General features: G+C 44.1%; 1 protein-coding gene across 1 annotated transcript in view; it reads right to left on the reverse strand.

Annotated features, from left to right (window-relative positions):
• Window positions 1-23,322: 23,322 nt before the first annotated feature.
• LOC107396925 (C-X-C motif chemokine 11) overlaps window positions 23,323-23,970 on the reverse strand; it is a 1,764-nt gene continuing 1,116 nt past the window's right edge. The window contains exon 4 of the mRNA XM_015976772.3: window positions 23,323-23,687. Coding sequence (XP_015832258.1) covers window positions 23,609-23,687 — 79 coding nt within the window. The 3' untranslated portion in view covers window positions 23,323-23,608. The remainder of the gene's footprint in view (window positions 23,688-23,970) is intronic.

The following is a 23,970-nucleotide window of genomic DNA, read 5'->3' on the forward strand; positions in this document are numbered from 1 at the left end:
CACCTGCTGACAGCAGGCTGCTGTCTTTTCCGAGGACTGCATCTTGCCGGTCATTATCATGTGACAGCGACTAGTCGATGACAGGCATAACAAGTCACTATAGAGCGGTGAAGTCGACTAGTGACTAGTTCATACAACCCCTACTGCTCCCCAGAGTGTTCTGCAGCATAATCAGCACGTTCTCTTTGAACTTGATATCAAATTTTCGCCTCCTCTTCGTCTCCGCACGGTTAAAGTTACCCTCGCGGTCTATCACTGGCAAATCAAAAGTGAGACGATGACACAACCGCCCCCCGTACTTGCTTGTTACCACATTCCACCCGGCCACAATAAAAAAACGGCCATTATTCACCTCCGACGACTCCGACACCGGCCAACATATGATACCCGGCAATTAATTAAATACAGGCTAATATTAGAAGATTTCAGATTTCAGATTTATTGGCCGAGTAAAAGTACATTTACAAGGAATTTGTCTTCGGTAGATGTTCGCTCTCTAAAACATACAACAACCACAATAAATGAGAATAAAAATACCTAAAAACACATAAGAACATGTATACCCACACACATGTTCATTTACACACACACACATATGTACATATATACATACCCACACACACACACACACGCACATATCCATAAGCAAATTTACGGTATTTATAGAAGCAGTAGAGAAAAACATGGCACGATGCAAAAAGGTGCATTTTGCATAATGTCTTTGAAGCACACCAACATATAAAAATCCATCATTTTAAATGATCATCTTTAAAAAAAAGAATAATTACCTTTTTTCTGGTAAATTTGTGAAAGTCTTGTTATGCATGCAGACGCTCAGCTTTGTGTCATATTATATTAATGCACATAACATTGTCATTCAGTATCATTAAAACTGACTTTGGTTGATTAAACTAGTATTTTAGTGTGGCCTCAGACTCAGAGCAACTTTCTAAAATGCTCTGAAACATTTTCGTCTTTGCTCTCGGGAGTCTCAGCATCTCAAAGTTCAGAGCAATAACAAAATGAGGATACAACTGTGAACAAGTTAAAACATACAAATGTTTTGTGACTAAACTGCAGCTGGAAACTTTGCTCAAATGTTAAAATTTATCTACAATTTTCAAAAAAGTGTCTTAAGCTCCCGAGACCTGGACCTGTATTTGATGTGATTTAAAAGAAAAATGCATCTAATATTACAGGGTAGTCTACTCTCGTTAACGGAAACAAAATTACAAATATTTAAAAAAAATGTAATTAATTAAATCAAAATTTTGTTCAATTTTCTAGAAAAAAGAAAGAAAACAAAAAACTTTAAACTTAAAGCCAATACCACGTGTCTATAAATAATAACAAAAAGGTCTAAGGTGGAGATAATAAAATGTTATGGTGCAAGGAGCCAATGTCCACATATGTGGACACAGGGCCCTAGGAGGTTAAAGACACAATTTCTGCCATGTTCTAGATTTAGGAACATTGTTGTCTATTAGACACAGATCAGCCTGGTAGAAGTCGTTCACCTCCGATGTCTCTAATCAGTCCAGATCTGCAGACATCTGCGGTGTTTCCTATTAAGTTTTGACATCAGGTAAAATTCGTTTTTGCATTTAATGAAAACCAACAAAAGAACTCATCGAGACGAGTTTGAAACTTGTGCAACAACTCTGCGACTCACTAGAGAGAATTCAAGATTAAAGCAACATAAGATGAGGTCCTGCATTTAACTAGCCTGGCAAGCTATCCTAGAACGTATTCTGGCCATGACCCACAGACAGACCTGAGTTATGGGGAGGAATCTACAATTGTCTCTACATGCTATTGGACAGCACTAGAACCAATCAATGAAACGAACAGCATGACGAGTTTGTCTCTGCGAATGTTGGTCAACGGGGCAGTCCGCCATACGCTCAAAAAACAAGACGTAAATGCATCACTTTTGGAAATGAACGGCTTATCTCCATCAGCTCTTGTCTGGAAGAAAAGACCAAGTCTAAAGTTGAATGTTATTGTTTGCATCCAGGTCGCGCACGACACAGGGGACGAGACGGTATGGGGGGGGGGGGGGGGGGGTCAAAAAGAGCGTCTGCAGCTGCTGTCCAGAGCTGTGCCTCTGTGATCTAAGCTAACAAAGTAAAACTATAAATAAGGATTCCATAACGCTTTACACTAAAGGGTAATCCAAGCAGAACTTCGTTCCTGAGCATTTCAGGGAAAGTTCCCTAATCCTAATGTGGCGGAGACACGAGGGCTCCATGGGCACCAGACTCCGTGGTGAGAGTCATGCGCGCTAACCAGTCAGCCAAAGAGCTGTGGCCAAGTAGCCAGGGCGCATCATCAATCAGGATGCCCCCCTTCCCCTCCTTTCCACAAGCCCCGGTTCTCCTGAACAGGGTGCCACAAATTTCAAATCCATGGACCTACTTCGCAATACTACATGAATCCCAACAACGCCAAACGTGGCAAGATGGAGAAATGAGGGCCTAGGTGGGATTTGATCCCCAGACTCCCAGGTGAGAGTCAAGTGCGCTAACCAATCAGGGCGCATGATCAATCGGGACACAGTGACAGGATGCTCACCCTGTCACATTAAGTTTACTCTAATTTTACTGAAGACCCCAAAAGTACCCATGAAAACATGCCTCACCACGCATCTCCTCTCTGTTTATTTCAAGGGCACTTTTACTGAAAGAGTCAGAACGTTCCTGAAATGGTTCATCGTATGTATTGCTGCAGCGTTCCATGACTCAGCTGTTTCCTGTAACTAGTTCTTACGTTTGACATCGTTTTTTAAAAATATAATCAAATCAATAATTCTCTCAAATCTTCCTTTTTCAAATGATAAAAATGGTGTATACTTTTTCTTCACTCATTTGTTAAGGGTTTGTGTGTGTGAGCACCAGTTTTGGGTTGTCACAAACGCTCACCAATCAGTCAAAGTTTAGAAGCACTTAGAGGCTTCTGGTGAAGGAAAACGCCAAAAAGGGTGATCAGTGTAATTTCAGATGCCAGCGCTGGCTTTGTGGTTGACTCTCCTTTTGCTGCTCTGACCACTGTGACACAAACAGCTTCTGAAAACTTCTTCACAAGTGCAGAAAACCCATCAGATGGTCTCAAGTGAGACAATTAGAAGTTCTATCAGAGAATTTGCCGCCTGTCTGGTGATGTCCCACATCAGGTGGTCTGTGATCACACCCAAAAACACGCCTTGCATTGCTGAATAACCAACCGTCTGATGTGAAATGACATTTTTTTAGACAAGTACAAATAAAGTCCCCCCTCCAGCCCCACCCTGTCCGCCATCCCCTCTGGCTAAACTGTTCCCAGTTCTTAGGGCTCATTTCCAATTGCTGCCATGAGCTTCAGTGGGAGTGGCGAAAAGGTTAATGGATTCAGCGTTGGAAGCCGGCGCTCCCCGTACATTCAGTGCAGGATGAGGTGGGGGGGACAGGAGACCTCCAGCTGCATGCTGATGAGGACGGGCAGCACAGGAGGGTGTCACTGCCCCCTACAGGTGGGCAGCTGCAGCTGCAGCAGTGTGAAGTAAAAAGGTCAGGATTATTTCCAACATTCCTCTTTTTTATTTCCAGTTTTTGGGAGAATAATTCCAGATAAGTTCGACTTGTTTAGAAGAGAGAAAGCTGCACCTCCCAGCTCATTTAATGAACTGGTTGGGCCTTAATAGGTGCAACAATAAGAATGTCAAAAATATTTACTATGGTTTTATATAAGAAAGCTTAAAAAAACAGGTTTTCTTGAGAGATTGATGCTTTCATTTCAGTGAGATTGAGATTCAGTGAGAAGGCCAGACATAAAGGAACTAAGATATACTTAACTAACTAAACTGACCTCACGGAAGTAATGATGTAAGTGGTAATTACTTAAAGTCAAAGTTAACGGAGAAACTGTTTTGTACTTGTTATTTTTTTTAAATAAGATCGGTCACTCTGAGTCAGCGGTAGAGTCGAATTGCTGTTAGCCAATCAAAAGCCAGATGTCCGAACGTCAGAAAATAAGACTCCAAATCCTGCCGCTTTTGCTCTCGGTGCTGTCCTATTGGGCCCCTACCTGGCCCCAAATGATGGGGCCCACACATGCCCTACATTTCACGTCGGCTGTGTGTCCCTCCGTGAGAAACCCTTCGTGGGCAACATTTTTGCCCAAAGAGAGCTCACATGGGGCCCTAACAGGCATGTTTGCTGGATGTCTTTCTCCCACAAAGACTGACTCAAAAGACATTCGTTTCAACTAGACTGCAGGAAATTGCATTGAATGAACAAGTGAACGTGATTTGATTCAAGAACGGATAAATCAGGCTGTGTGGGCTGTATTTTGGTTTGCACCTCTATCAGTGGGACAAATAAAAGGCAGCGGTGACTATCAACATTCCAGGGAATAGACTTGAAGGGAAATATTTTAAGCCAAATATAGAATGAAACATTGAGACCAGATAAACGATACTCAGTTATATTTATCCATTAACCCTGATGGACCTAATCGGTTGGGTAGATTACAGGCCTGTCTTGAGGACATAAAAAATTGGATGACTCTAAACGTTTTGCTTTGAAATCAAGACAAGACGGAAGTTCTCATCTTTGGACCAGAAATCCAGAAAAGGAAATTGCTTAGCCAATCGCCTGACCTGAATGGCATTACATTAATCTCCGAGAACAAAGCAAGGAACCTTGGTGTTATCTTTGACCAGGACATGTCATTCAAATCCCAGGTTAAACAGGTTTGTAGGATTTCCTTTTTCCACCTTCGGAATATTGCTAAGATTAGAAGCATCCTTTCCAGGAGTGATGCTGAAAAACTAGTTCATGCATTTATTACATCAAGACTGGATTACTGTAATCCATTACTCTCAGGAAGTCCACAGAATGTAGTTAAAAGTCTTCAGCTTGTCCAAAATGCTGCAGCTAGAGTTCTGATGAGAATTAAAAAGAGAGATCATATCTCTCCTGGCTTAGCTTCCCTACATTGGCTACCTGTTAAATTCAGAATAGATTTTAAGATCCTTCTTCTCACATATAAAGCTCTTAATAATCAAGCTCCATCATACATCAGTGATCTGATTGTTCCATATGTTCCTAACCGAGCACTTCGCTCTCAGACTGCAGGTCTACTGGTGGTTCCAAGAATATCTAAACTTAGGATGGGAGGCAGATCTTTTAGTTATCAGGCTCCTCTCCTGTGGAACCAGCTCCCAGCTTTAGTCCGTGAGGCAGACACCTTGTCTACTTTTAAGACTAGGCTTAAAACATTTTTATTTGATAGGGCCTATGGTTAAAATCTGATGTTAGCCTAAATCTGGACAAGTGGGGGAGTAGAGGGAGGTGGAGTGTACAGTCGGTAAAGACGGCTCTCCCTTGCCCTGCCTCCAACATGCCTCCATCTAAATAGGATAGATTATCCAGAGTTATCTCTGTAGTTATGCTGCTATAGGCTTAGACTGCTGGAGGACACACTGACCACTTCTCACACTCTACTACTTTATTCTACAGTCTGCTCTTTAACTGTATTATTTCCTGCTATTTCAGCTGTTAACTTTATTTTTTCCACAGTTTGTTATGGTCTGCATCTGTGTCTCCCCTCATGTGTCTCCTGGTGTTCTCCATCCCTCTCCAGGTTCTCCATTTGTGTCTCCTAGCACCCTCATGTATCCTTGTCTGCGTCTTCCTCAAATCAAATCACTTTTATTGTCACGTGTGCAGGTACACTGGTACAGTACATGCGAGTGAAATTCTTGTGTGTGAGTTTCACAGCAACAGAGATGTGCAAAAATACAATAACGTAAAAACAAGCTATTTATAAAAATGGCTAATCTAAGTAATAATATATGTATAGTATGTAAGGTATATACATTCCTAAATGTGTGTGCTAAGTATTTTATTTTTTATTTTTCTACGTGTGTGCATGTGAGTGTGTGTATAGTGTGTATATACATGTTTTACAAATGATTAAAGTAAACAATAAAGTAAGAGATATAAAATATACAATCAGAGGTTGGTATGTGCAGAGCAGTGGCATTAATGTACAGTATGGAGTGTGTAATGTTGGAGTTTCAGTAGTGAGGGTGAGGTGTCTGCGAAGTGTTCAGCGGTCTGATGGCCTGATGGAAAAAGCTGTCTGTCAGTCTGCTGGTTCTGGACCGGATGCTGCAGAACCTCCTTCCTGATGGAAGTAGTCTGAACAGTTTATGGCTGGGGTGACTTGAGTCCTTGATGATCCTCCCCGCTTTCCTCAGGCACCGCTTCCTGTAGATGTCCTGGAGGGAGGGAAGCTCACCTCCAATAATCCTTTCTGCACACCGCACTACTCTCTGGAGAGCTTTGCGGTTGTAAGCGGTGCTGTTGCCATACCAGGTGGAGATGCATCCAGTGAGGATGCTCTCAATGGCACAGCGATAGAAGGTCCTGAGGATGCGGCGGCTCATGCCAAATCTTTTCAGTCTCCTGAGAAAGAAGAGGCGCTGCTGTGCCTTCTTCACTGTATTGTTCGTGTGCACTGACCACGTAAGATCCTCAGCCAGGTGAACTCCAAGGAAACAGAAGCTTCTCACCCTCTCCACAGCGTCGCTGTTGATAGTGATGGGGGTGTGTATTCCTCTGCTCCTCCGGAAGTCCACTATCATCTCCTTTGTCTTTGTGACGTTGAGGGTGAGACGGTTGTCCTGACACCAGTGGGTCAGGGCGCTGATCTCCTCCCTGTAGGCCGTCTCATCGTCGTCGTGATGAGACCCACCACTGTGGTGTCATCCGCATACTTCACAATGATGTTGGAGTTTCTCGTGGCCGTGCAGTCGTGGGTGTAGAGTGAGTACAGGAGAGGGCTCAGCGCACACCCCTGTGGAGCACCAGTGTTCAGTGTGACGGGGGATGAGGTGGTGCCGCCCAGTCTGACCACCTGGCGTCTGTCAGACAGAAAGTTCAGGATCCAGCTGCAGAGGGAGCTGCTCAGTCCTAGATCCTGCAGTTTCCTGTCCAGCTTCGAGGGAACAATGGTGTTGAATGCTGAGCTGTAATCTACAAACAGCATTCTCACATACGTGTCTCTCTTCTCCAGGTGTGACAGGGCAGCATGGAGTGTCAGGGCTATGGCATCATCAGTGGACCTGTTGTGGCGGTATGCAAACTGTAGAGGGTCCAGTGAACCGGGCAGTGCAGAGCAGATGAAGTCCCTGACCAACTTCTCGAAGCATTTGCTCACGATGGGGGTCAGGGCTACAGGTCGCCAGTCATTCAATGTGGAGATGGTGGAGGATTTGGGTACAGGGACAATGGTGGCCATTTTGAAGCAGGCTGGGACTACAGACAGAGAGAGGGAAAGGTTGAAGATGTGTGTAAACACTCCAGCCAGCTGAGCCGCGCATGACCTGAGGACGCGGCCGGGAATCCCGTCCAGACCAGTAGCTTTGCGTGCGTTCACCCTCCTGAAGCGCCTCCGCACATCCTCCTCAGACACAGCGAGCGCACTGGCGTCATCCGCGGTGCACTCACTGTCCGGTCTCATGGTGTTCGCTGTGTCGAATCTGGCGTAGAATGCGTTTAGATCCTCACACAGAGAGGCCGTGGTCTGCGGTGTGCTGGTTCTCCCTCTAAAGTCTGTGATTGTGTTTAGTCCCTGCCACATACTCCGGGGGTTGTCAAGCTGTTGCTCCACGCTGTCTCTGTACTCACGTTTGGCTGCTTTGATCGTCTTCCGGAGTTGGTAATGTGCGTGTTTGTAGTCCGATGTGTTCGCGGAGGCAAAGGCGGTGTTCCACACCGCTTGTGTCTCCTGGTGTTCTCCATTTTCCCCAGATCTTCAGCCCTCTAGGTTTCCCTCCTCAGGTATCCCCCTCCCAGGTCCTGTGCTCCCGTGGTCCCCTTTAGTCACGCTCCTGTAGTTTTTCTATCTGTAGTGTTTTCCCTTTAGTTTCAGCTCCCCCCTCAGAATATTAGTTATGTTTGCTGCCCTTCAGGTCTTTAGGTTTTTCTCTTAGGTCATTTTTCTTTAGTTACAGCTGCTCATTTTATTAGTCTCTTTAGTGTTTTTCCCACCGGTGTTTGTGGTTTTTCTCCCCCCTTAGATTATTAGTTATGTTTCCTGCTCTTCTTGTCTTTAGGTTTTATTCTTAGGTCATGTTAGTTTCCTCCCTGATTAGTAATTGAGTTCACCTGGTCTCTCTCTCTCCTCACACCTGCAGTTCATCTCCCTCTCATCCTCCCCAGTGTATAAAACCCTGTCAGTGTGGTGTCGGTCCATTGTTTGGTGTCCGCGTTGTTTTGTTCCTCGTCACTAGCTCTCTGGGTTTTGTGCTCTTAAGTGAGCTTTCGCTCTCCAGGGTTTCAGGACATTGGTTTTTGGCTTCCTGCCCTTTTGGAATTTTTTGTTCTCCTCCTAATAAAGGAATGTTTTCATTTACATCCACTCCTGCCTCATGTCCTTCTGGGTGTCTGCATTTTGGGTCCAAACCTCCTCCAGGCTCACAACATGACCATGTTTTTCTCCCCAGAAGAAGCTACAACGATGTTCTGCTGAGCTGTGGTGGCCTCATGGAGGGGGCCATCGACTAGCACACTGCTGCTAACCACTAAAACATTCTCCCTCTCCTGATAATAACTTTATGGTTTCCTTGACGTTGGATGTGCTACTACTAGTTTACCCGTTTAATTATAGATCCACTAGGATAAATACAATAAAGTTTGTCTCTCACCAAATAGAATATTTACTAAGACATCACAATATAACTATAGACACATTACGTGTGTGTGTGTGTGTGTGTCTGCTCTGTCTTCTCCATCCCCAGTGAGTCGTGGAGGATGGCTGCTTATACTGAGCCAGGATTCTCTGGAGGTTTATTCCTGTTAAAAGGGAGTTTTCCTCTCCACTGTCGCTGCATGCTTGCTTAGTATGAGGATTGCTGTATAGTCACTGACACTAGTCAGTGACTCGATGCAACCTGCTGGGTTCCTTATATAGGAAACATTATTTCTGATTGGCTTAATGAACTGACCTGAATTGAAATGTTTATTATGTGAAGGTCCTTGAGACGACTCTTGTCGTGATTTGGCGCTATATAAATAAACTTGAATTGAACAAACAAAGATTTATTCTTAATTTAAGCAGACGAACTGCAGCCCTGCAGACTGACGAAGTAGCTGTTCAAGCTAGGACCTCCCTGGACTGTCGGAGACAGACACATGAACATAATGTGTGAGGGACTGTACCTTCGATCGGCACACCTCTAAATGCCCCATGGTGGTGTCATTTTTTTAATCAAGCCTTTTATCACAGCTTTTTGTTCCATATTCAACCTACAAAACAACACTGAAATGATCAAAATGACTAATAATACACAGTTTGCTTGCTTTGAGCACCCCCTAGTCTATTATTAATTCACTGTGGTTATTCCTAAAATGAAACGTATCTCCTCACTGTGCATTTGTCTTGTTAACATCTTAATCTAACAGCTGGAATGGCTCCTCAGCCTTCATCAGTTTCTAGAGAAGGGATTCATCATTAAATCAAACAAATCACCTTTGCTCATGCTCTAAAACATGCAGGAAACGTGCTGGACTCCAGCTCCTGCACTCCACAGCTCCCTCCAGCAGGGACCGGACCAGCAACTCTGATGTTGCAAGTCCGGTAATCTGGCCACAGGGGGCGGTGGGTCTGAAGGACATTTCATTCACCCTGGGACGGGGCATTTTAGCACATACTAACTCAAGATAATGGTTTCTCCAAAAACAGTTGCACAGTATCCCTTTAAAGCTCGCTTTGTGATAATGAAATGCATGAGAAGAGAATATTTCTGCACTCGGCTGCACAAACTGGAAACCACGCCTCAGAAAGTTCTAATGTCATGAAAACATTTTGACTTTACACACAGTCCGGTTTGAAAACTGACAGATGAATTTACGGCCTCGTGGGACGCGCTGCGAAGACGCGGCACTAAACAAGTCAGCGGGCTGTGATCTCGTGCTTTCTGCTCTACTGGCTCTCCCTATCGCAGGACTGGGAATGATTGTTTTAATCACATCGGTAATAGCTGCAGCACATTCTATGCAAATAATATTACAATCACATAGATTGGATTTTCTTCCACCTGATCTGGTGTTGGCCGGCTCCGGAGCTGATTTACAGCCAGGCTGCAGCAGCATCAGCAGCGAGGCGCCATGTGTGGAGGGGAAAGCAGAAACTCACAGCCTGCTGGGAGATTGTTTCTGGTCACTGGTTCTGGTCCCTCGCTGCCAACGCCCTCTGTCAAGTTTTTGAGATGCAGCAAACACAAATCCTCCCCCCGGCTTCTCTCTCACGCAGACATATTTGTGCAAACAGAGCCACGGTGGCATGTTGAAACTGTTTCTCTCAGCCACTCCCGTTCCTTTATCGTCCACTGTGCACCGCTGAATTTAATGTTGTGCTGACAGGAGTACCAGGCTGTAGACGTAGCAGCAGCCTGTTTTTAATCCTAACAGCCTGTGAGCGTCACAGAAAAGAGGTTCTGTTGGAGTTTTATCTTTATTACTTCAATAATTCATGCTTTAAGGCTCAGGTCCACCAGGCGTCTCTGGAGCCACAAATAAAGATTTCAAACTCAAAGGATTTGGGTTTAAAATGCTGGAAAAAGCTAATTATAGATAATTAAATAATCTGTTTACACAACAATTAAACAAAGCTTGATGAGAGTCGACCCTCCTAAGATTATTGAATGCATGTGCATGGTTGAGTTGCTGTGTTGCAAAGGGCCTTGGGGGGTTATAATTCTCTAAATGGTAAATGGCCTGTATTTGATATAGCGCCTTCTAGAGTCCTGGAACCCCCCAAGGCGCTTTACAACACAATCTGTCATTCACCCATTCATTCATATGCTGATGGTGATGAGCTACAATGTAGCCACAGCTGCCCTAGGGCGCACTAACAGAGGCGAGGCTGCTGGTTCCTCCAACCACTACCAGCAGGCGAGGCGAGTCAAGTGTCTTGCCCAAGGACACAATGACAGCAACAAACGGAGCAGGGATCGAACCTGCAACCTTCTGATTACGAGGCAAGCAGATACTCCTGTGCCACCGTCACCCACTAGTCTAGAAGGCACAATATCAAACCCAGCAGGAAAATCAGCAGTTTCATGACAGAAGACAAATACTGATGATGAATCATTCTCACTGTTGGCTGTAACAGATCATTCAATTCAATTCAGTTCAAAAATACTTTATTAATCCCAGAGGGAAATTGATTAAAAATGTTAAATGTTTATTTTTAATAAAAAAATATGACCAGTTTTATTTTGAAAAACCATCAGGATGTTTTTTTTTTTTTGCCAGAATGAGCTGAAACAGCCTACTGACTTGTTTGCCTCCTCTTTTCAATAAACCCTAATAAGTGTGGCTCATGAAGTAAAAAAAAATCCACACTGTTGGACTAAATTAATATTACTCACAAGTCCAGTAGCAACAAAGCCAGGTCACCATCACTCCAGGGTTATATAACCTCCTTTAGCTCCTTTAAACTAGCATAGGCGGCGCTGATGTTCACTCTGGTTTTAGCTCTTTAGTTCACCTTCACATACTTTACTCTCTTAGGCCCAATCCCAATACTCGCACTGCACCCTGTGGTCTCCAAGTGCACTTGGAGGAGGTGTGCAATAAGGCTTCGAGTTTGTTGTACACAAGTGTGCGAATAATTGCTGACTTGGGACGGGGGGCATTGTGTTGTTGACCACAACTAATGCCGGGATGCTGGTCGCTGTGCTACTTTTTTTTGAAAACCTTTATTAACAATTTTCAAACAAACAACCAAAAAATTATTTGAAATTTAATTTACGTTCATTGCTGCTTTGTCTAAAACATTCAGAGCATCAATAAACTGTCCTAAAATTCACTTCTTTTGTTAGAAAATACCTATTTTCTTAAAAAGCATTTGAGCATTTTCTCATGCAGCAATGGGTTGTGGGTAATTTGCCCACGTCCACATTGATGCAGACCTGGGTGAAGTGCGGATCAAGGGTGCAAAACGAGCATAATCAACTTCCGTACTTGAGAATCAGGACACCCTATGCACTCCCACCCCTGTGGAGATATTATAAACTCATCCCTGAAGGTTTGCAGGATGACAACGGCCCAAAGGGAGGTTTTTGCGGGATTAGTCACAGAAACAGAAGCCAATAAAAATGCTTGATTTGTACTTGGTTTATAAAGGAAAGAGGAAAAAATGTCCAGTTTCCTTTATTTGAAAAATATTTCAGGATAAAATTTAACTCTTTCAACTGTTAAGCATTTGATCTACAAAATAAAAGTCTCAGAACTTTGTACCTCAAACTGGTTTACAAACTTCAATAACCATTATGATTAAATGTGTTTCCTATATTTAGCGATTGGTTAGAGTTAGTTAGTTATGGATAGCAACAAAAGTGACTGACTTCAGTAATTATTATTCTGCTTATTATTCATGCAGGATATCAGATTACTGGTAGGGCATAGCTGTTGTAGGGTTTGGTAAACTGAGTGCTTTAAGAGCTCAATATCTATATTACCTCTACTTATGACCAATAAGCTGTGATAATCTATCTAGATCTAGAATATCACTCTGCCTGGTCTTTGTGTTTATCAGAGGATTCTAGGATTCTTTATTTATTAGGAGATCGTACACACTTCATGTAGAAAACAGTCAGGTTTATAAAAGTAAGAATTTATTTTACCAACAATTAAAACATGACAAGATTACTAAGAATTTACTGTGATGGATGGAGTGGATGTGATGTATGAACCTGTGTGTGAATGTGTGTCATCAGAACTTCCGTATCTAGGAGAGCTGAGTTCTGGATGTAAAAGAATTTGGATTGCGTTAAGCTATGAAGTTGATTATTATCAAAAGGCATCCGACGCTATCGGTGTGTCTACTTCACCCGTTCTCAGAGACCCTCTTGGTGGATTCGAAGGTCAGAGAGGTTGGATGACCTCTGACACCGAAGGGCCGTAGAATACCGTGGCACCGACCCTTCAGTCCAGAGATGTCTCGGGTCACGACAGATGGATGGAACCGCGCGTCTGGGACTCTTAAGGAGCCTACACAATACCAGCTTGTTCTGCAGGAACTGTCGCTGGGTCAGCTTCTCAGGAGCAAAAAGGTTTTGACAACGTGTCAAAAGCTTTGGTGGGTTAAAGAGGTGTTGCTTCAGATGGCTGGTCTGAAACTTCATACAGAACTGAAGAATGACCAGAGTGATCTGGTTTTAATGTTCTCATGTTATGATTGTGTAGCCAACCAGAGGTTGGCAAGTTTGAGGATATTACCAAGAAACTCAGAAAACATGCCTTCTTTCTTCTGGGTGCTCTGATCTGGGGTAAAGGACTATCTATGGTTCATGGAGTTAACTTTACCTTACTTGTTCTTGTGTGAGTGCAATATGGTTATGACCTGGTCAGGTAAACATGCTGAAACATATATCATTGAGCACAGATTAATGAAACATCTCATAATTTTATAATTATTTTAAGTAGCAATAAGCATTTATTTAATTATTTATTTAATTTATTTAATTACACCCACATCCTCATGACCCCCACGCAAAAATCTCCTAAACACCACCTGGACAGTCTGAAACCTCTGAGCAGGTAACCCTCCCACACCGCCAGTGTCAGGCGGACACCTCCTCATTTGAGCACACACACACACACACACACACACACACACACACACACACACACACACACACACACACACACACACACACACACACACGCCGCGGTGCAGGGTTAAATAAAATTCAATCCTATAAAACAAAACCTCGACCGGATCAGACATTCCTGACTCTGCTCCGTTGAACGTTCAAGCAGAACTCTTTCTAGGCTGAACCGGTGTCCACCCTCAGCCCCCCCCCCGCCCCCCCCCCCCCCCACACACACACACACACACACAACCCACACACAGCATGAAAGCAGCGCCCCATAAATATTGCAACACACAAACATGTTTGGCCAATTTACAGCCTCTCCTTCTGACAGCTCCATCAACAAGCATCTGGGTGGTTTCTCTCCACATAAATAAAATATCACGACCAACAATGAGTGTGTTTGAAATAAAAACTTTCTCTCCATCTGATGTAATCCTGCGTGGGCCGGTGGGCGAGCGACAGCTCTCAGGTTTTCTCTGTTCAGGTTGACAAAAGTGTTTTATTTCCACTGGCCCTTTTTAAAGCTAAACTCTTCTAAGCAACAATATCAGAGTGCTGTTCGGCGGCCTGCGATGCTGTGTTGACGGAGTTTAAACACACTCTTACAAAAGGCCTGGGAAGTTATCAGCAGCCATTATCACAGTGTTACCATGGAGACAGAGTAAAGAAACATGGAGGAAGTGCTGAAAATTAAATCAGAACTTTGAGATAAAAGATGAAACTTTACTTTCAGAAAAAATACATTAAAATAGATTATTTTTCAGAGGTCAGTGAATCAAACCAAGTACTCCTGAATTTTTTCTACATAAAACGTGTTTTACTCTGAGATCAAAATAAGGAAACCACAGAAAAATCCACACTTTCAGCCCCAGAACAAGATGACAAGCAAAGACGAGCCATGCACAGTAATTTGATAAGTAGATAAATGCATTGTCATATCGTGTTAGCAACACTGGGTGTTTTACGGTAGGGTGCACTTATACTACAGTTATTACAGTAGTTTGTCTCATTATTTGCTGTCTTGCTGTTAGCTTGCTATTATTGTTCTGAACAACAATAAAGAGAGAAAATGCCACGACTGACTCATTATTCACTTCACACATCCTTTTCACTGTATTATCGAGTTGTTGGTGATTTAAAAGTACCTTGAGATTTTTTTTTCTTCTAATTCACCGTTAGCATTGTTAGCTCAACAGTAGCCTCTAGTCTGCTTTACCCAAGAGAAAAACAAAGATACCATACATTTATAATACTATTATATACATATATATATATATATATATATATATATATATATATATATATATATATATATATATATATATTAGTATTATAAATGTATTATTATATATGTTAAAATATATTAGAGTAGCCTAAGTCTACACTTGATTATCCACCCAAACCGTTTATTTCACTATCCTGGACTAGGGTTAAGGCAACTTTCATTAATATCTACTTGATCCATTTTCTTACGCTTATCTGGAATCGGGTCGTGGGGGCAGCAGCCTAGGCCGAGAGGCCCACACTTCCCTCTCTCCAGCCACTAGGGTCAGCTCCTCTGGGGAACCGTAAGGCATTCCCTGGCCAGCTGAGAGACATAGTCCCTCCACCGTGTCCTGGGTCTACCTTTAGGTCTCCTCCCGGTTGGACGTGCCTGAAAACCTCACCAGTCAAACGCCCGAGCCACCTCAACTCGATTTACTCCGAGTCCCTCCCAGGCTTTGATTATTATACTTTTTATATTGATAGCAGGAAAACTCTCCATATGTATAAAAATGTGTTTTTAACATTTTGAATGTTTTACTTTGTTTTTGACTGAAATATTTTACTGTTCAGTGTAAAATGTGGGATTGGCATAGAGAAGCAACACAATTTTATATGTGGTTCATGTGTGCTAAGGCTCAAAATGTACATTCAAAATACACATTCGGTTGTGTCATCCGTCTCACTTTTGATTTGCCAGTGATAGACCGCGAGGGTAACTTTAAACGTGCGGAGACGACGAGGAGGCGAAAATTTGATATCAAGTTCAAAGAGAACGTGCTGATTATGCTGCAGAACACTCTGGGGAGCAGTAGCAGGGGTTGTATGAACTAGTTACTAGTCGACTTCACCGCTCTATAGTGACTTGTTATGCCTGTCATCGACTAGTCGCTGTCACATGATAATGACCGGCAAGATGCAGTCCTCGGAAAAGACAGCAGCCTGCTGTCAGCAGGTGACAAGCTCCTGCGCGTCGGGAGGCAACGCGCTGTGCCAGAGCGTCGGTACCGACACCCGCCGTAAAACGGACATTTAACCAAATTGTGACCTTTACCCTCTTGCAATTTAACCTTCCCCTCACCCCCATCCTAACCTTAACCAGCTTGCACATGCAAAGCTCTGATTGTTGATGCGCTCCAGACATCTGCGTCCTGAGCACGGCCACAGTAACATTATCACATCAGGTGTCGCCACCTCAAAAACTAATTTAACACGCGATCGTTCATGTCGGCTCATTTCCTTTTATGTTTTCTGTCTTTTATTCTTTTATTTGTGCCTGATGCGCCCCGCTGCTGTGGATCGGGGCGCATCACCTGTTTTGTCCTCGGTGACGCACCTCACCGGTGCGGCCGGCGAGCACTCCGCTGTTTTAGCGGTCGGTAGATGTTTTAGAACTGCAGTTCAAAGGTAACTCATGAGGTGAATATATATGAACCCAGGTAGCAGTTTCTCTTTAGGACTGAGAGGAGATGCAGGAAGATAATAAACAGACAGGACAGAAAAATAGTCAAATAAAAACAAGTTAGTTTTTGTACCTGCTGGTTGCAACAAACAGACACCATTGAAGGTAATCAGAAGTGAGGAACAGAAAATGAAATAATTATTTTAATGTTTAGAGCAGCAGGAACTCTGAGAGGCTGCAGGCGCATCAGTGAGTTTGCAGCCGCTGCGCAGGGGGAGGGGGGAGAGGGTTGAAGCAGAAACTACCGTTGTTAAAAGAAATGTGTTTAACTTTGAAAATGTGGGCGCAATTTTAATTGTCAAAAACTCCAGCGAACCATTAGTTCATTTTGCTCAAATAGAAATACAGGCCTGCCTCTAATTCTGGTCCTCCTTCCAATAAAGGCCTGGAGCGTGATGAGCTTGAGTCAAATACAGGCCCGGGCCTGTATTAGAGGATTTACGGTATTTAAATTCTCTAATCATCAAGATGAAATGTTTACGTGGGTGGGAGGTTTATCAGAGCTCACTTCTCAGAGCCTCTGCTGATCTGACATCTGGGCAGAGCCGAAGAATAGGAGCCCAAACAGCCAGAAACAGGATGACAGCGCTTTTATACATCATGTTGGCTGATCGATAAAGGAAGAAAGTCGACGCCTGAGTCTGTGAGAGGAGAGTGGTGAGACTGAGCTGGCCGCAGGTTCAGCAGGAAGATTAAAAGCTGCACCTGGAGCTGCAGTTTTCTCAGGCCTGCTCAGGTAAGGAGACCTGATCCAGACACACAACAGCTGATTCACCCAGAGCTGCTGATTGGTTGTCTGAAGCTCTGTAGAGTATCCAGAGGAACATGCAGCATGTCTGAATGGATGAAAAGGCTTCACGCTGCTGGTTTTAATGGTGACCAAAATCTCTAAAATGACTGCAAAGAGTTGATGAAACTATTTTAGTTTTATTAAAAACATCATATTGAGTCACACATGCAGCCACAAACATCTGGAGAATCAACTTTCTCTTGTTTTCTCATTTTTAATGTTGAACGAACACTGATGGGGTTGTGTTGGCGCCCCCAGGTGGTGGCAGAGAGTAACTTCATGTTTCTGAGTTTTGGATTCTTATTCCTTGGAGTAAAACCAATCCTGTTTTGGTGTTTTAACGTTAATCAGATGCATTTAAATTCAAACTCCTGAATTTGACTGAAGCAAACGGAAAAAGGGGAACTGGTGAAAATCAGTTGTGCTGCAGTTTCTCCACAGATTTCCCTCATTTTAATTTTTTAAATCACAATTTATCTTATTGTTTCTCATTTTAACCATATTTTTAATCATTTTTTAAACTCTTTTTTATATTTTACATTTTTATTCTTGTGAAGCGCCTCGTGATTTTTATCTTGAGAGGTGCTTTAAACGAGATTGTTTTCCTTCTCTCAGTTAGAAGTTAGAAATTATTAGTGTAGCGGTGGCAAATGTGTATTATTTATTTGATATTCTGAGTAAATATACAATATTACCTTGCTTGATCTTTCTTGTAAATATCAGAAGATTATAGGGCTTAGTCAGAAGATTCTAAGGTTCTTTGCTTTATTAAGCAGTTATACACACTTCGCTTTGATTCATGAAAGAGTCAGGTCTATAATGATAAATGACCCGCACCTGTATAGCGCCTCTCAGAGAAAGGACTCCAAAGCGCTTTACAATACAGTGCATCATTCATCCATTCACATACACATTCACACACTGGTGGTGATGAGCTACGATGTAGCCACAGCTGCCCTGGAGCGCACTGACAGAGGCGAGGCTGCCGAGCACTGGCGCCACCGGTCCCTCCGACCACCACCAGCAGGCGAGGTGGGTTAAGTGTCTTGCCCAAGGACACAACTGTGGAATTCTCTGTCTGGAGCCGGGATCGAACCTGCACCCTTCCGATTACTGGACAACCCGCTCCACCTGTTGAGCTACTGCTGCCCAAATAATAAAAATGATTTTATTACAAGAAAAACACGACGAGTGATCTAAGCATTTACCGTGAATGGATGGGTCCAAAGGTGATGTAGGCTGTAAATGAGGTGTTGGTCAGAACTTCCGAATCTCAGGGAGCGGCGTCTCCGGATGAAAAAGAATTTGGTTTGTAATAAACTGTGAGGTTGATTGTTATCAAAGCACATTCAGACGCAATCTCTGTGTTCTACTCCCACCCTTTGGATGACCCTCGTCCGGATCCAGAGGTCAGAAGAGGTCGGAGGACCTCAGGGCACCCAGGTCCAGTAGGCTGACCGTCAGCACCGACTTTCTCCAGTCTGAAGGGATGTCACCGGGCATCAGCTTGCGTCTCAAAGATGACTCTTAACAAGTGAACAGTTCAGCTTTGTTGTGCAGGAAGTGCTTTTCATCAGCTTTGCGGGTGCACACAAGGTTTCACGACGTATGAAAATCTTGGATGTTTATGGAGTCTTGCAGCAGCTGGCCAATCTGAGCTGTTCTCCAGAACTCTCCAGTACTGACGAATCTCTGTCTGGCTTTGGTTTAAAGTTTATTTGTTATGGTTTTCACAGCCAATCAGAGGCTGACTGTCATGTTGTCCAGGAGGTGAGTGCTCCTCTTCCATTAACCATCTCCGAGTTAACCCACAGGTGAGGAGCGGAGGGGGCTGCAGCTGCACAGAATTTCCAATCAGGAAGTCTGGTGTGGAAGGAGGATGGAGACACCCCACTACGCCGGATGATTGCTCCAGTTTAGGTATCCCCACCCACTCGTACTTGTTTGCTCGCTTGACTCGTTTTTTTGGATTACTGGATTTAGAACATTGGACTGTCTCGGATTAGGTTTTTGGATTACCCCTTAAAACTACAACTCCACATCGTTCCTCATCCTCGCCGCTAGAACCCCGGACCACCTGAACCACGTCCCATCCTCCTCCGTTGTTCCTGTCTGGACCCTCTCCGCTGCCTCACCCACCTCGGTTCGCCCATCCCTCCTCGGCGCTCACCTTGGCTCCCCCACCGTCCTCATTCACCACAGAACTGTCACGTTGAGGGTGTGGATGACGGCGGACCATGTGTGGTGGAGCAGATCAGGAGGCAGGAATGCAGGTACGGATGAAATAAAAATGGTTTTAATGGCAGAGCGGGAACGACAGAACAAAACAACGCTGACAACAAACAACGATCCGACAACGACTGATACAAGACGGGAGGTATAAATCCACAGGGGAAAATCAGGAACACCTGGGCGGATTACCACGGGGCAGGTGAGAACAATAAAGACTAATCAGGCAGGGGGGGGGGGCACAGTCAGGGAGGCAGGGGCAGATTGTGACAAGGACGCTGTGTGGACTAGAGCCGTACGGCTCATTTCCCGCTGGACTTCCCAGTGCTACCTTTGTTCCTGTTTCCAAATAAAAGAACTTTTCTTGAACTTACCCAGAGTCGCCGAGTCCATTCTGCATGTCTTGGGTCAAACACCTTCCTGGAGTCATGACACTGACAGGAAGATGTTACCAAGTACCTCTCAGAAGCACGCCTCCTTTCATAGGAAGTCCTGATCTGGGTCAAAGGTTAACCATGTGTACGGGACTTTAACTTAGCCGTACTCGTCATGGTGGATGTGCAGGTGTGTGGACCTTCGTCAAAACATGGGGAACACGTTGCAGTCTAGTGGATAAACAACGTCCACCCAATGAGCACAATTAAAGAAGCATTTCATTTCACAATCCTGTAATTATCACCATTAATAGTGAGCTAATGTTTAATGATTATCTAGATTATAAGTCATAGAAGGAGTTTGTATTGATTTATTAAAATCATTCTCGACATTAGCACTGATCTGAGCTGGATCTTCTGTCTTCTGCAGCCGAGACCTTGAGGAAGGGAAGTTGATGTTATGATTTAGATTGTGGAGTCTGAATCCCAGCTGGTGTGAGGGCAGACGTGTTTAAATGCAGTGTTGTGTCTCCTCTCTGACCAGATGTTGACTAGATGGTGGAAGGTCAGGCCGTACCTCAACTGGCCATTGCTGGACGCTACGTTAGATTCAGGAGACTGTCTGCAGCTGCAGACTCTACTTATCTTGTGTTTGTTGTTATTTAAAAACATGCTGGAGATGTTCAGCATCACTAATCTCCTCTGAGGAGACTCAGAAATGAGTTTTCTTTAAATATAAAGTTTAACAGATGAAACAAAACAAGGTTGCTTTAACACCAAGTGTGTGAGGATGTTGGTGAACTACAAAAAGTCAGCGTCGTTGGTTTGCTGCAGCTGGACTTCCTGTTTGGTACCATGAAGTGGATCTGATGACTCGGACTCCTGAGTGTGGAGGAGGCCGTGCGTTCGGGCCCTTCGGACTCAAACTGAAGCTCGTGTCAGAATGTGAGCAAACTGCTTCGGGGTACAGAGGAAGACTGGGTTTATCGAGGATCTATTCTTTCCCACACTCCCACGCTCCGACCCAGACCAGGCACCTCTGAGTTACTCGCAGCAAAACCAATATTCTCCAGCAAACGTTATCTTTCCAGGAAAGTCCAGTGGTCAGAAATCAGGCCGTGTTTGTGCAGCCGATCGCTCCAAGGATGTTGGTGTTGCTGAGAGGCAGAAAGGATGGATCAATAAGCCGCTCAGCTCCGACAGGCGGGGGTAAATGTGCTGCCTTTATTTGGGATGAACACAAAATGTTGTGGCATTTTCTGCATCATCTCATCAATCAATGTTCCACCTTTTATCAGCCTAAGAAATGATTTATGCCAACTGTTTCTGAAGACGGACCAAATAATCAAATCAGGCTGAAGCCGGAATGAAGAGAGAATTAATTCTGCAAGAGTGTCGGTATGGATTTTAGACTTATTGATTTAATATTCCAGGTTTAACTCGAAGCAGCTTCTGGAAACACCAACGCTGTCATCTGATAGCAAAGTTAATTAAAATAAAAGAATGCAAGACTTTTGAATTATTAGTTTGAAAACCGCACAATAATTTGGATTTTCATGAAGTTAAAGAAATAACGTGAACCAGACAGGAAGTGAGACGCCTCACTTCCTGTCTGGAATATGTTTTTTGAAACATGTGTGTGTTTCAGCAAGGTACGTCTGGAACATTTCAAAATAAAACCTTTGTCGCGTTGTTTTTACGGCTTTTTCCTTATTAACAGTGACAGCAAAACCAAGTCAGTGGCTAATGTTTGCAGGTATGTCTGTAGGTGTGTTGTGTCAGAGCTTGACTCATTCGGTGCTCTTGAAGGAGCACGTTTCTGCAGATGTTCAGAAGGCGAGCCGCGGTGAGTGTGAACGATATCCAACCGAAGCAGATTCTAGACCGCATCCTTTCTGTTGTCGGTGTGAACGAGGTTATGGAGAACTCAGGAAGTTTAATGTCAAATACCAAAACTAACGAGGAGCCATTTTTACGTTTTGTTTTTGGTCACTCTAGGCTGAACATGAAAATAATCTCCCACCCCTGCTTCCTGCATTAGCCACTCGTGGACAGGGACACACTGGGATTACAGAAGCCTCTCAGATCCACGTCTCACTATAAATGAACATTCATGGACCCATCTTAGCTCGCAACGGGGAAGGCTGCCATTGGTTTAACATTCAGGTGAGAGCAGAACACGTCTTGGCTAGCAGAAGCTAACTGTTAGCATACCAACTCCACAACATGGCAGGATCCTTCAGGTTTGGGTCATTTGTGGAGAATTATCAGCGACGCTAAACGGAGTCGGTGGTAGAGTTGCGTTACTGTTAAACAGAAGAGAAGAGATGTGAGAATGTCGGGTGACAGGACTCCAGATGCTGCTGCGTGGAGCTCAGCTGTGCTCTGACTAACTTCTACTTCCTGAAACAGGAGCTCCAGAGCTAGATGTACGTATACTAGAGACCGCTGCTGGTGTGTTGAAAGAACAAGTGAACTTGGTTTTCAACTCTCCGACTGAGACCTGAGCTCGTGCACACATACGCAACACATGCACACACGTACACACAAATGCACACACACACACACACACACACACACACACACACACACACACACACACAAAACAACAAAATCATTGATTTTAAGTGTTTAACTGGAATTTCCTCACATAAATATGTGAAGATAAATTTGTTTAAATCTCCCGTAATAATAATAAAACCGGTTTAAGATGAACAGAGCCGTAGAATATTCCACAGCCTCAGCAGGAAGCAGAATTCCTCTTCAGGGCTGCAGGATGAAGTCATTAGAGGATAAAACACGACTTTTATTTGGATCTAACTGTGGATCTGTTTTAAAAACGTCACCATTTGGTTCTTTTCCAGACGACGTAAACGACTGTGACAATTCAACTTTTTTTTCCCAGGAACGATTTTGACATTCCAGTGACACGTAAGGAGGCCCCTGCTGGCTCGGCTAAATCCCGCTTTAGCTCCGCGTCTGTTAAAGCAGCGGTGTTCAGGGCCGGGGTCCGGCCCGTTTTAGCTTTAAACCTGCTTCAACACACCTGACTTCAATCAGACTTCTGCAGAGCCCGACGAGCTGCTGCACACGTGATTCAACCACTGAATCAGTTGTGTTGGAGCAGAGAAACCACTAAAACGTGCTGGAGACTGGCCCTCCACGCCCGGAACTGAACAGCCCTGTTTTAAAGTTTCAGCTGTTGTTTGTTGAGAAGCCGCGAGGTCAGACGAGTTTGTGAATGTTTCATCAAAACGTTATAAGATAAATGTTTAAACCCCCCCCCCCCCCCCCCCCCCTTCAGGTGTAAGCCCCGTTTTCTCCAGCGGTAATGCCACACACACACACACACACACACACACACACTGATCGCGGCCGCAGCGTCTCTGAGGAACAGGAGTTTGGGTTCGGTTTTCTCGCGGCTGCAGGTTTAATCCGGAGCGACGCCAGCTGGGAAAAGCTTCCAGATAAAATGTGTTTTCCTGCCAAAGGATGAAAACTTCCTTTAGGTTTGGAAGACTGGATTGTAAAACAGGGGCAGAAGGCAAAGAGCTGTATCAAAATTTACTTTATTTTTATCCACGTTTGTATAAAAAAGCTTTTTAATAAATAATTTAGCATAAATAACAGCATAAAGCAAAGAAATGAAACCGAAGGGTTCAGGTGCCGTAGCTGCTGTACACGGATCTGTCTGTGCCTCCTCTTCCCTCTCCGTCCTTCCCGCGTCCCGGCTGTTAATCATCTCCCTGCCGGAGCTCCTCCGCCTTTACTGTCAGTCTCAGTGCCTCCAGAGCAGGAGTTCAGTGAAGAATCTCAGCTTTCAGCATTCCTCGTGTCCTTCAGTCATCTGAGGATCTTGTCTCTGCTTTCCTCTTCCTCTCGATGCACTCCATCTTACGGCTCGCGTCTTTTTGTATCCTTGGAAAAGAGCAGAGGACAAAACCTGGGATTAGGCCAGAGGACAGATGAGAAACATCTGGAAGTTTGTGGGAGAAAGTTGCACGTTGACGTGTCAGACTTGTTAAGATGCAGAAAGGTTTCGCTGTCGTTTACTCTGTGGTTTGAGGTTTTTTTGAGTTTATCCAGGAGGCGTTTAGACTCCAGCCCACATGTGTGCAGCTGCAGGGGCTTTAGTCTGGTTTTGAACCAGTTAAGGTCTCGTTTGTTTAAAGCAGCAGTCCCTCGCCCACCAGGTAACAGT

Source organism: Nothobranchius furzeri, chromosome 6 (genome assembly GCF_043380555.1).
Source record: "Nothobranchius furzeri strain GRZ-AD chromosome 6, NfurGRZ-RIMD1, whole genome shotgun sequence".
In the NCBI taxonomy this organism is placed as follows: Eukaryota; Metazoa; Chordata; class Actinopteri; order Cyprinodontiformes; family Nothobranchiidae; genus Nothobranchius; species Nothobranchius furzeri.